Genomic DNA, 14,090 nt, shown 5'->3' on the forward strand with positions numbered 1-14,090 from the left:
TTGAACTCAGGATTGTACTGTTTTCCTGAAGGTCCCTTTTAACCAAAAAGTTGAAATGAAAAAGAAAAGGAAATTTACGGTTGTTGTGTATACTGCATCTGCATCATCTTCTATGACTCGGGATAATCCAAAATCAGACACTTTGCAGACAAGGTTACTGTTGACCAGAATGTTTCTTGCAGCAAGATCCCTATGTACATATCCCATGTCAGCCAAATATCTCATTCCAGCCGCAATCCCTCGCAGCATCCCCACCAACTGGATGACAGTGAATTGTCCGTCATGCTTCTGTAAGAAAAGAAAATATCTCAGTTAAGTTTTGAATCCACACACATTCCATTGCAGTATCTGAATCACAAAACAGGTGTAACCCACTGATGTTGAACCGCAGATGGATGTTTTGATCAGACCGTAATTGTTTTAAAATGAATGGGAATTATGAATACTATGGATGACTGTGCTGTTTGAATGGCTGAATGTGTAATTACCTGGGCATTTGATCCAGGAGTGTTTAGAGTTTGGACTTTTACAAAGGGCATTGTCTGAGTAGATCCTATACGTTTACCTTTAGGAGGTGAAGTAAACATTTCCATAGATTTCTGTAGCAGAAAATGATCACAGCTTAGAATGATATATATGTAATGACAAAAATATTAGTACAATTATGTTGAAATGAATGTGTGCTTTCTAGTTAATACTAAACTCATATACCAGATATAAGACTATTCTGAGCAAAACTCAAAAACAAAAATGTTATATACTGAGGCTTACCAGTCCTTAGATATGGTGGTTGCACAAGTTTTTTTTAGGTCTATTTTCCCTTTACTCTCACCTGAAGATCCTACTAGTAAAATAAATCTTGCTCTAATGTGACAATATAGGGGCGGTCAATAATGGTAATATTTCAGTGCAGTATTGTCAGCTTCTTACAGAATTTAGAACCCCACTGAAATCAGGCAGAATCATATCTGTTTTGTGCTTGATGAACAGATTAGAGAAGTTAATTCTTAGGATTTACATACACTTTATGTGTCAGGTAAATCCCAGAACAATCCTAAATACAACAGGTTTTTAAAAAACACACAACAGTTAGATTTGTTTCTTGACTATCCTAATATTGGACAATAACTGTGAAGTCTGTTGGGAACATTAGACTTTTTCTAAAATTTATGGTGTAAAATTTATTGGCCATGTCAAATATGCAGTTTTGGTACTGGTGACACCAACCCCATTCCCCAATAATAAAAAAATAAAGGAATAAAATCCTCTAAAACGGCTGCTGCAGACTGCAGCATATTATCATTTGGTAGTGAGGGAGCAAAAGGAGAGTATTATCTCACTGGTCCAGCTAGTGGGATAAGTGACACCAAGGAAAAAAGATAAAATGGTGTTAGCAGTTCTGGCACCAATAAGTTGTGGACAGCATTAGAATTAGACTTGAGTAGATTAGTTGAAATGATTCTAAGATAGTTGTGTTTTCTCTGGAATATGACCTTCAATAGACACTTAAGCATTACAAGAAGGCAGCTCTATGTGGCTAGTAAAAATAAAGACAATCATTCTGGCTTCATTTGATTTTTTAGTGCCATTGGAGCATGCCAGTTTCCAAAACTGACTGAGAATGAAATGCATGGGCTGTATTTCTAATCTCTTCCCTCATAATACCTACATTTAGACTAATAGGATCTCTAACCTCTACATCTATAACAATTTTAAAACAAAAAGGAATGATTAATGGATGGCTGTGCTGCTTGGAATGGCTGAATGTGGAATTACCTGGGCAATTGATCCCGGTGTGTTTAGAGTTTGGACTTTAACAAAGGGCATTGTCTGAGTAGATCCTGTACGTTTACCTTTAGGAGGTGAAGTAAACATTTCCAAAGATTTCTGAAGCAGAAAATGATCAGAGCATAGATTGATATATATGCAATAACAAGTTGGTACAATACTGTGATATTTTTATGAAAATTAGGTACTGGGATGCCAGGATTATAAAATAATCACAAGACAATTTTTACTTTACTACTGGCAAGATTGGCCAACAATTTAAAAAGTATTTGGGGACCTATGGACCTGTGCACCTCTGCAGAGATTTCTGGCTGATTAATGCTGAGGAATGTCTTCCTGTTCAACTGCATTTATGGAAAACTATTGTTTTCTCTAAAAAATGTCTGGTGCATGTATGTGTGACTCTTGGTCAACAAAGGCAGCTGGTCATAATTAAGATTTATGCCTTATGTCTGCTACCTTTTCCTGGTTACTGCCATTTTATTACGTGCATAGTCCAGACACTGACAAACAATCACAGACAATTAATAATCCAAGGTCTGTAATAATATACTGTACCCAACCAGGTTCATCAGCATACACACAGCCTAAGTCCCCTTTAGTTAATGTCTGCCCTTGTAATCACTGCATATACTATAAATGGCCCAATGTTGTAGAATAAAACATGAACTATAGTTTAAAGAGTCCTTGACCTATCTACATCGACAAGTTAATTATAAAAGCCTGCAAATTTGTAATCCTATAAGTATGTTTGAAGCATGGTTTAATTTGACATCCTTTACTACCCAGCATGGTGGTAGTAGAAATGTTTTATAAAGTTTCCAATATTCTAGTCTTATACACAGAAATACTATAGCTGACCAGTATTGGCAAACAAACTGAATGTTGTACCGCATTTTACAGTAGTAATACTGTACAGTAGTAATACTTGATAATTTGTTGCACAGCTGAGGCATGAAACAACACTGAATCTCTAGGTGAAAATGTTAGATCTTTAACAATATGCTAATACAGTTGCAATGAAAGTAAAGCACTCTTTAAATTAACTTGCATCCAGTGTCTTGGTATTTCATTACTCCAAATTCTTTTGTAAGTTTTATTAAACTTGTCAGAGCAAAGCAAGTGAGAATCCAGCAATAACAATATTATCATGTCAGCGTGACTGAACACATTTTCCCACTTATGCTTTGGGACTAAGCACTTAAGATACAGAAAACTATATTGTTTTCAAGTTTTGTTCCAATTCACTGACTGGACATTCATTTAAAAGTAACAATTTTTGGAACACTTCCTGATGTAGCTGTGGATGGTGAGGAACAATAACTAACCATGATTATTTATTGGACCTTTACAGGAACAAATTATCATGGACAGGAACCTGCAGGAAAATATGCCAGTTATGGCTCTTTAAAACAGAGACAGGGTTGTATACACAAGAAGCATTTGCAATAGATGACCAATGAGGAGTCAATGTATAAAACATGCTCCCAGACAGTACTTGTATTAATGGGCTGAATATAAAACTAGATGCTCAAACCTAACTTGTGGTTTCCCACAATGATCCAAGGAAAATAATAGGAAACATTTCACCAGACCCCCAGGGGAATTAGCAAGTAGTGCCATCATCATGCAGTGCAAAGTAAACCTGACAGGACGGTGGTACAGTTGGTTGTACAACTTCTGAAAATGGTAGTTGTTTTCCTGACCAACTGGTTTTACTACTATGAATCACTAACCTAATAAAAGAATACAAACCAGTATAGTTAAAAGATCTTAGCTGCATGTTTGCTGCATACTTGCAGTGATTTCAAACACTTAAGTCAGAGATATAGCATGACAGTCAGGTAACTAGCATTTGTATGAGCAGTGGTCAGAAAAAGAAGCCTGCAGGTTTTTCTCAAGAAAGGTTTCTTTTCCTATTTGTGTGCATTTCTTTCCATCTATCCTTCACAACACTATAGTCTCCACAGCTATGAGAGAATTGAAAGATATCTGTACAGGGCTATTCAGAATGTACAGAATAAAAATGTTTAATAAAACAAAACTCCCATTAAATGAAGACATGCTGGGCAAAACAGAATGAAGTAATATATTTTGCTGTCATTTCAAGTCATTTAAACTGCCTAGGGTACAATCAAGCTCAGCTTTGCTTCCACATTTTATCTTAAGGTGTATCGTTCTAAGTACGGGAACCCATCACCTTCCAGAAAGCCCGGTCAATCTACTTTAAAGTCACACTCTAGTTTTATGGAAAATGTAATGACAAAAAGACGGGGCAGGAAAATAATCAGTTTTGTAAATAATTAAAAACTGCTTTTTTTTTTAAATTGTTTAAACTTTGCTTTTTGCTGTGGGGGAAATTAGACTCGTGGAATGAGTCTTTGCAATCATTATGCAGATAATCATAAATAATTATAGACAGCTGTGTCTAATTTACAGAGAACAATTTTGAATACTACTGGACAAAATGAACATTTCAAACCCCCATAAGGGCATAACAGAATGTGAATGCCAGCAATACTATTTATAAAGTTAATGATTTCATGTCCCTGGCTTACAATACCAAAGTTTGTCAGAAAAATAATGATTTAAATTACTTTAGCTTTAAAACCTGTTTTTCTGTAATGAAAGAAGTGCAGGAAGCAAAAGTTATTTTCTTTATATTTGTAACAATGATTTTATGCTGTATTCTTATTAAAGAATCATTAAATAACACAGCACTGATCTGCAGAATGCTGTTGCTTATTGGATTCTAAACTTAAACAGAAATGTGCACAAATAAAACAATATACAATTTACTTACAACATTTGTAAAGATTGTAATAAATATACCCTTTGAAGAAATCTCTACATCATGAGGAATAAAACAGTAGTAAAATTTAACAAGGGACTGTCCATTTTCCCTTGCCAGCCATGGAATAAGACCTTAGACCACTAGGTTGCTTCAGACGATTGTTTAAATTAAAGGAATGGGTTTCCTATTACCTACCAATCAATACAGCTGAAGCGAAGGTAAATGTAAACATATATTCCATGCATATTTATGAAACACAAACATCCATTCTCAAATATTATATGAGCAGCACTCACCCTTAAAAATGCATCTAGAGCTCCATTTTCCATGTATTCAATTACAATCATTACCGGTTTTCCTAAAAACATAAAAAGTTAAATGTTTGTGAAACCTTCACCATACCAAAGCCACACTGGTTTTGATAAGAAACATCTTTCTGGGCTTGAAAGTTTCCATTTAGGGAGTAGCAGAAACGGTAACAAGATAGGCAGTTTTAAACATCAGGACAGAGCATGGAAATAATTTGAACACATAAATAATCAGAGTCGACATAAACTGGAGATAGCACTTTGAAATGTACTTTCTTTCCATGTAAAGGATATATTGCAAGCAAAATAAATCCTAGAGAAAGGCTATCTTTGTTTAGGAATTTCAATAACATCCATTTGTACGTGATAAATATTTACAGCAATACTGAAAACTTTCCACCCAAGCATAGCAAAACCTCAAAGCCACAACGGGAGATTTACTTACCGCGTGTAACCACTCCTTCTAAATGAACAACATTTGGATGGTCAAACTGGCCCATTATACTTGCTTCACATAAAAAGTCTCTTCTCTGCTTTTCTGTATAGCCAACTTTTAGGGTTTTTATAGCAACCGCTACATCTCTTTTCCCAGGAAGCTTCAGCCGGCCACTACACACTTCCCCAAATTCTCCTACCAAGGAAAAAAAATACTTTTTTTAATAAAATACTCATTAAGGTTAAGGATCCTCTAAATAAATATACAATGTATAGGGTACAATTTACCACTTTGACGCATGGAAGAAACTAGATTTAAAGTAAGTGAAATCTATTTTACGCTATATGGCAGTAGAGAGGGTCGGCTTAAAATAAATAGTAGAAAATGTTAGTTAAAAAACAAGTCAACCCCTGCGTGAGACTAATAGTTAAGTCGTCATGAAAATCTCCCTGTGTGCTGAATAATTTTGTTATCTACGCATAGACAAACTTGCATCTAAATCATTGCAAATCAGAAGGGAAAAGTTGGAATGTTGCTTAATTGTTTAGCAATTATTTGGAAAATCAGTGAATATTAGATCTTTTATCATGTCTGAAGGCAAAGGTGGCTAGGGGTTAGAGTCATTACGGGCTGGATGTTAAAGCACATTCATTACCTATGAGAAATTATCACACTGCTCCAGTGTTCAGACATCCCCTGCGTGGGGACCCCGCTTGTGGCAAGAAAGGAAGTGAACAGCTACTGCATCATCAGAGTCCCCAAACAGTGTAATTCCCATCTATTTGAAGAAGGTGAAGCAGGACACAAAGCTAATACTTTCCTGAACGCTTGTGTGTTTTCAGCTATTCATCTCACTATTTCCAACCCAAGCTTTAGGCACACTAGTGTAATTATTACACCATCTCTAAAGATCTAAAACAAATCTTTACATTGTTGACAGCCTATATATATTGTCTAGAATTATCTGCATATTTCTTCAACATAAATTCTTTTTTTCTTCCTTATTTATGATGATGCTCCTATTCTTCTGGTATTATGGTTGCAGTAACAGTAATGTTTAAAAAACAAAAACATAAATCCTAACTTTCTAAAATCAGTTATTTTTCTAGTAGATGCTAAATAAAACAATCAGGTGGAATCCATGTTATGTGTTCTCTGGTATGTATATTTAAACAGCTGTAGACAAGAAATGTTTGTAATCTAATACTATTTTATAGAACCCACAAAAGACCTAAGTGATGTGTAAAATGCTATTTTATTCTCAAAGATATTATATGATTAATTAAAGTAAATCCCAGTATGGTAAATAAAGCCTGTTATAATCCTCTATTGCAAACATAGACAGCATTTATGAAAGAACAGCAATAAACACAATTTACTGCTTTACCTTTAGTGCTCATAAATTTTTACTGAGGAATAAACTTGATTTTTGGCGCACCAGTGAGGTTGTGTTTGTGAACGCTGTGCATGTTATTTGAGGTTTACCTCACGGAGCCATCACACTGAAGCTGTTTGTACCAAGCCCCAGGTTTGCAATGACAGACAATAAACAAAAGGACATTTCAATGCAGTCACACAATCTCATAAGGCCTGCTGTTGTTGGGAAACTCTCTTATCACAGATTTCACAAAATGACATACACACTGTATAATTTAGCGATCCTATCCCGCCAGAATTAAGCACTGCATCCTGTCAGTTGATAGTGAACCTGATATTTAATATCTCTGCCCTAATGACAACGTGCTTTTGTTTTTTAATCTTGTATCTAATTATATATTAAGTCAGGAAATGAGATTAGCTGTTTTCACCTGTAGGATTTATACAGATAGAGTTGTTCACAGGATAACTTGTTTAGTTGTATATAATTATACCTTAAATGTGTGTGCTGGGAAGTCATTTTGCATTTAACATTCATTACTTAGGTTGCCTGTGGCGGCAGAAGTATTTGTCTATCAAACATAGCATATTAAGTAATAAAGATGTGTGTGTTATGTATAGCATGTTTACACAGTGAATTATTATTTATGAATTATGTATCTATTTTATGTATGTGTACTCTGGTTCAGTCTTTACGTAGAGCCGAGTATTAAGTACTCCAACAAACACATGAGTGAATCCCACTAGCACCCACGTACTGCATGTATTTTAGTTGTGCAGTTTACCACAATAAATTAGACATTTCACTATAAAGGATTACATGCAGCATTGCATTTGTAATTGCTAACTATACCCATCGCTATTAACATGCAGTCAGAAAAAAAGGTCAAACCACCAAAACATGTTTCCTTCAGCTGATATACACTTTTATACATACGCTTGTATCTTAAAAGACTGCATGTTATTGCAAATTACAGGAATTTGTTTATTACTGCAGTGACATGAAAACAGCAAGTTATATGTCATATTTTTTCAGCTCACAAATAAACTTTGTCAGTGGTGGAGGTACACCACAGGGATCTGCTGAAACTGCTGTCCAAATAACTATCATTTGAATCTGTTAAAATTGCAAAGTACTGCAAACTGCAAGTACTGGGTAAACCTTGTCTAATATTGATGGGTAAATTAAGGGTAATATCACATATATGTCTACCCTTTGGAGTACAGAGTTAATTAGTGAGGGGTTGCTGCCACAGCTAGCAGCACTCCATACTGGGACCCTTACCATTTATAAAATACAGTAGATCAAGGGTCACAATTATGAGAAAAAATCTGATATTTACTTCCCTGTTTTTTACATAGAAGAATAGGCAACTCACTATCAGAAGGTTGAGTAGCTGAAAGGAGCGTACTACATTGTATAGAAATGGATTACCAGCTGGAAAAAAAGTGGAGCACTGTTTGGACAGCTTATTAATGTTAAAAATATATTTCTTTGGATGATATGCAAAATGATTTCATGTATGATCTTCACTAAATTTTCTATGGAACATGTGTGTGGAATTTCCAAACATTAAACAGACAATTTGTAATAACTCCCAATGCCTTACAATGGGGTTTCTGAATATCAACCTAACAATATAAAACAAGTGTACACATCTTTTTATTATGCCTATGGATAGCAATGAGATACACAGGTTTAAACATGAAAGCCTGAATTTGATAGGCTGGAATTGATAGTTTCTTCAGTGAAATTATGTTTTGCTGACAGTCTTTTAGGTTATTGATACAGTAGAAGAGCATTCATACAGTAGAAGAGCTTATGCATAAAATATAAAAACAATATTACCACATTTCCTATACCACAAAGCACATAACATAAGACCGTTTTCACAAGCACGGCATATTTCTGTTTTTTCCTGTCTTTTCTTTAAATCCACTTTACATTTAGAAATTCTATTTAAAAAAAGTGTTTGACTTTTAAGCTGTAATTATTTGCTGTCATATCATGTCTGAGATTGAATCTTGGCTAAATGGAAATGCTGAAGAAAACAGACACCTTCGACTTACCTGAACCAATCACGCGCTCAATTTTTATACACGATGCATCTAACTCCTTGGCAAATTGATGGACAGCTCTATTTGGATCTTCGTATGTTTCAGGGTCAATGTAGGTTTTGGTGCCTGGAAATTTAACTGTAATGATGTCAGAAGGCAGAACAGTGATGAAGAAATGCACTTAATATGCAGTTATCTAGGAATGTCATTTTTACTGAGAGCTGCTAGGCAGAAAGTATTTCTTTCATGAGGCCAATACATGTAAGAATCAGGATAATGTGCAAGCCCAGCATGATAACTAGTATGTGTACACATGCATATTAAACAAGATCCGGAGGAAAGAAAGTTAAAGCTCAGCATACTAATATAAAACAGCGTTATTTGTTGAGTAACCCAACTGCTACAGCAACATTTGAGTGCTGCAGTGAAAATTACTTTTATGATGCTGCCTAGCTGTGATATCATTCAAAAATATACATTTTAATTTCTTAATTTCCACTACTCCAATTTCCTAAGTGAGGTAGAAACTCAATCAATTGATAATGTAGTTACCACCAGCTAGATTGTGCATATCCCCTATGATTATGTGAATCAATTTAAAAATTGAAAAGCATGTACTATAAAAAAGACAGACAGCATCATTAAGTAAGACCAGGGCAACTGCAATGAAAAAAAAAAAACAAGATAAGTAATGCTCTGTAACAGCAAGGGTTCTTGGAACGTAAAAATTACACAATTAACTTATCACTTTGCTTATACCATCTTGAAAGATTCCCAAAACGGGGACAAGGCCTTCCAAACACAAAAACACAAACACTGTTGGCTAATGAATAACAGAATAAAACCGATCCTGCTTTTCTTTGCAGTCACTTTTTGAACTAAAGGCTAACAGAGCTACAAAGTTACGCTATACATTTTCCCCATATCTCCAGTCTATAGCTATGTACACAAGCTTGGTTATTTTTGGTGGAAACGATCTTTCACGATTGTTTCCAGCAGTGAAGAACGGCTAAAAGATGGATGAACGAGCGCTGTACATACATTTTTCTCCCCTAACTTCCATTGTGGTCGTTCACTTACTGGTTGAGAACAGGAGAATATAAGCGACTGCAATGGAAGTGAAGGGTGGAAAGCACAGCAGAGTGCTGCTCGCTTTTCTCTTCTTCCACCCCAGGACAGATCCATGAACGGTGTCGTATGACCGCTATACCTCTAACGAGACAAGCCAGACAGTTCGTATCGGCCGAGAATCATCTGACGTGTGTACATAGCCTAAGGGTGTACGTAGGAGGATTTTGTTTGTTTTAAAGTGCATTTTTGTTAGCTGTTTTGCATTTGTTTAAAACACTCTTGAAGCAGGTCAATTACCAGTCAATTAACCTGATTCAATTTCAGTTCTAAATGATCTCATAAAAATCTCAAAAAAAATAGTAAACTGATGCCAAAGCTCAAATTGGACCCAAGTTTGTTAGCATAGAGCCTTGATGAAATAAGGTTCTCCCACATAGTGTGGTATATAAACCCCTAAATAGGGGAAATAAGGGATGGTTTTCAATCACAATACTTCTTGAACAGGGATTTATATTAAGTATGATTTAGAGATGGAATAAAACTAAGGCTGGTCAAAACACAGCTTCATTCTACCTCAACTGAATGTAAATCTCAGGCATAGTTCAAATAATTTAGGGGTACATCAAGCAGGCAGTGGAAACCACATTTATTAACATATATATTCTTTACTGTTAAACTTTGACCCAGGCAATTATTCCATTTTCTAAAGGTGACAGGCATTTTTCCTTGGGCAAGTGGTGCAGGAAACAATAGCATGTTCAAATGCTAAATAGCAAGCGGATGTCTACATCTTGCACCATAATTTGTAGAAACACTGCCCATCTATGGCTAGAGTTACACCCATACAAAAGGTTTATTGGTACGCTACTTGGACTGGCTTCTTACTTTTATCAGGTTTTTGTTTAGCTGAAAAAAGTCTTATCTGTAATAGAAAACGAAATCCTATTTATGCACAACATTACTTGTTTTACATGCATGCATCGATTAAAGTCAGCAATTTGATATCCAAACCAAAACAGTGGTTTTGCTTTCAGTTCTGATATTTGACAGTACATTTTTTCACAATGAATCCTTTAATGTAATAACAGCGGTTAGGGAAATGAAAGAATAGAAAGGTTCAATGTGAATGTCTGCATCAATATAAATGTATTCATCAACTTTCTGAAAGACCCTGCATTCATTATTTTTGTTTATTTCAATATATTTAGGTTCTTTTTGTCTATTTCACCAAATATATTTTTCTATCTAATTGTATCCTAAGACTTCCGGGAAAAAAACAATAACATAAAAAACAAGAATTTTTGCATAAATTAGCGATTTCTTGAGACACCAGCATTTCTGACTTCTCATTTGAATAAATCAGAATTTTGACAATGTTGAGCAACAGTTTGAATGGAATGCCAGCAGTTAATTTATCTTTCAGCTCTCATTTGCATAATTAAATCGCTTAGTCTGTATTTTTTCCTATCAACACCTTGCTCTTATCTGTTGGTGAGTCTGAAGTAGATGAATAAAAGAGAGAGAGTGGGAGGGCATAGGAAACAATAGGTTAACCTCCTACAATGTCATTTCAGGCAGGCAGATGGAGAACGAACCACACTCTCGTTTTCCATGATAAGCGGCCTGGATTCCAAGTAACCTCGTGCATCTCAAACGGGCCTCCGATGGTTCTTTATTCAAGCTGTCATAAAACATTTTGACAGGAGAGAGCTACTCTGGCATACCAACATGAAATAGTGTTGGCTGGGATCTCAAAGCATTGTTGGTAAGAAACCATAGGAGGAAATAAAAATGTAAATTGCAATTGCTTTAGTAAACAGAGCTATTGTTTAAAAGAGCTTGATTCAATGAAAGATGGAAGCGCATAGAAAATTAAGGTACAGTGTGGACCTCACTAAACCAAGTTTAATGTTTTTTTTTCCACAAGGAAAAAAAATCAATAAAAAAGGCATTCATACTCCTGAAAATTTGCTTTATACAAAAGAACAATACAACAAAACCAACTGTAAATAGCTGGTGACCACTGTGTTCTGTTGCTGCTGATGCAGTCAGATTAAATTAATCACAAGCCTTCTTTTCAATGCATGCTGACAAACCGGTTCAGCAAAAAATAAAATCTGGCTTTCCAAGAATACTTTGCTTAGAGCTGTGAAATAGCAATAGTGGATGCATAGGATAATATGGGAAATAAATCCTGCAATTTGAAAATGCACCCCCACATATCGAATGAAAAAAATATTATGTAAAAATATTAAAAACAGTCTTTTGTAAAATAAAATACGCTTATACTGCAAGCAAGAAAACAAACCATGTACAGGCAAATATTATGGATTTAAATTTGGGTATTTCTATTTTTCTCTTTCATTGTCAGCATGATTTTGCACATTTCATTATATGATTACTTGGTTTAAGGCTGGGTTGCCAAGAGTGCTTTGCGACACACAAAGTCATAGTGAAACCCCAGCCTAAAAGTTGTAACATCCTTAAACAAAGAAAACTTAACTGAGGTTCCAACTCATTCAATAAATGAGCAGCTGTAATAGCTTCTAGAATGTATCTCATCCAAAACCTGGTTTTGTCATATAGGAGGCATCTTACAGCCATAATTTTACATATATATATATATATATATATATATATATATATATATATATATACACACAATACCCTGTATGTGTCATACTGTAAATGTCATAAAACTGCTAAAAAAAAAGTCAATCTTGAAGGGAGAAAATACAAATGGGAAAATATCTAAACTGAGATCGTCATCATTAAGGCGTGAACATGGGTAAAGTAGCTTACTGTATCAGCAATTTCTAATTTCTGTCATAAATATAAATGAATTGTGTTCTTCTTCATCTAATTTCCATGTCCTCATTTTGTCTTAGAAGATTGATGCTTGCAGATATTGTCTCTACTCTTATTTATAATTGCTTCTTCTTCCTGGGATATTTCTCAATTGTAAGTCAAATAGTCATCCACATTAAATCCAGAATAAAGAATTGGGCCAACTGTATGCCACTTTGCTCATATGTAGACTGGTAAAATCAGCAGATTTAGCTAATCCTCCATACTGGGTAGAATGTATTGACCTGCCTATTTTTTGTGACATATATAGGTAAATCATACTGAGATTGTTCATTTAAAAGTATGCTATAATATTAACTGTTTGCATAAAGTGTTCCATGTTTAGGAAAATTGCAATCATTGCATTTCATTAAGTTGATTGACAAGAGACTGTGGAAAAACAGCTACTGGCAAAAAACCACAGCAGCTTGACCACTGACCTTCAAATTACTGAATCTCATGGGAGGTCCTTAAAATGGTGTGAAAGTAATAATCACATAGGGAACAAAATGACTCCTTGTTTTAGAACAAATATGTGTGCTAAGTGAAGTGAGGTTCGGCTTTGATTTACTGTGTCCCCTTGTTACATTCAGGTTGCTATTTGCAGAGAAGATTAATTACTATTAAGGATTTATAAATTATTAAAATAGAGGATGATTCATGAAAATAAAGAAAGCAAACACTTACAATGAAAGTAAAGTTCTTCATCGCCTTCTTGATCAGCTTTGCTATAGCCGCAATGCCTAAACATGGTGAAAGGTTTATAATTAGTTTTTGAAGATGTACCTTATGCAGTTTGAATATAAAATATATAATATATTAATGAAGAAAAAAAGGTAATGATGTTAAATGCAGTTACTGATTCTATCAAGGCAAAAAAGCACATTAAATAAATACAACTGTTTAAGTTCCCTAGCATATAATATTAATATTGGAAGAGAAGTTAGGACCCTAGCTAGCCTAGTGGTACAAGTAGCAAAGACACTAGACTGCAGCAGAACTTTGCATAATGATTAACTCACAGCAATCTTTTTTTTCTAATTTAATTTTACTTTACAAATATATACATATGCAGTCTGAAGCCTAATAAACATAGATTTGGGAATAAGTTTGTTTTGTTCAACAGGCTTTTCCTGCAACAAAAACACATAAGATAGATACTCTGGACAAGATCCAGAAATAAAAGCAATCTCCTAACTTTCAATTATTACAATAACTGTAGATATCCTAATCCTTGGCATAAACAAGATGGGTAGGCCAATCAGAGGAACTTGTACCTTAACTAGACTTTGTCATATGTAGCTCACGTGTGAATGGCGTGAGTTGAAGTTTTGAACAGATAACATGGGTGAAATCACCTTTGATATTTATTAGGAATATCAGAAGAACTCAGGGCTGTTTGCAGATAGCA

At 34.8% G+C, this 14,090-nt stretch overlaps 1 protein-coding gene across 8 annotated transcripts in view; it reads right to left on the reverse strand.

Moving 5' to 3' along the window:
* EPHA7 (EPH receptor A7) overlaps positions 1 to 14,090 on the reverse strand; it is a 112,664-nt gene that overhangs the window by 11,654 nt on the left and 86,920 nt on the right. For 2 of the 8 annotated variants that reach the window (XM_072408654.1, XM_072408652.1), the window contains exons 9-15: positions 13,367 to 13,422; positions 8,774 to 8,899; positions 5,336 to 5,521; positions 4,879 to 4,940; positions 1,777 to 1,887; positions 489 to 599; positions 79 to 288 (exon numbers count right to left, since the gene is read on the reverse strand). In XM_072408654.1, the coding sequence (XP_072264755.1) occupies positions 79 to 288; positions 489 to 599; positions 1,777 to 1,887; positions 4,879 to 4,940; positions 5,336 to 5,521; positions 8,774 to 8,899; positions 13,367 to 13,422 (862 nt within the window). The remainder of the gene's footprint in view (positions 1 to 78; positions 289 to 488; positions 600 to 1,776; positions 1,888 to 4,878; positions 4,941 to 5,335; positions 5,522 to 8,773; positions 8,900 to 13,366; positions 13,423 to 14,090) is intronic. The other 6 variants (XM_072408659.1, XM_072408657.1, XM_072408658.1 and 3 more) reach the window with 4 other exon arrangements.

Source organism: Pyxicephalus adspersus, chromosome 4, assembly GCF_032062135.1.
Source record: "Pyxicephalus adspersus chromosome 4, UCB_Pads_2.0, whole genome shotgun sequence".
Lineage (NCBI taxonomy): Eukaryota > Metazoa > Chordata > Amphibia > Anura > Pyxicephalidae > Pyxicephalus > Pyxicephalus adspersus.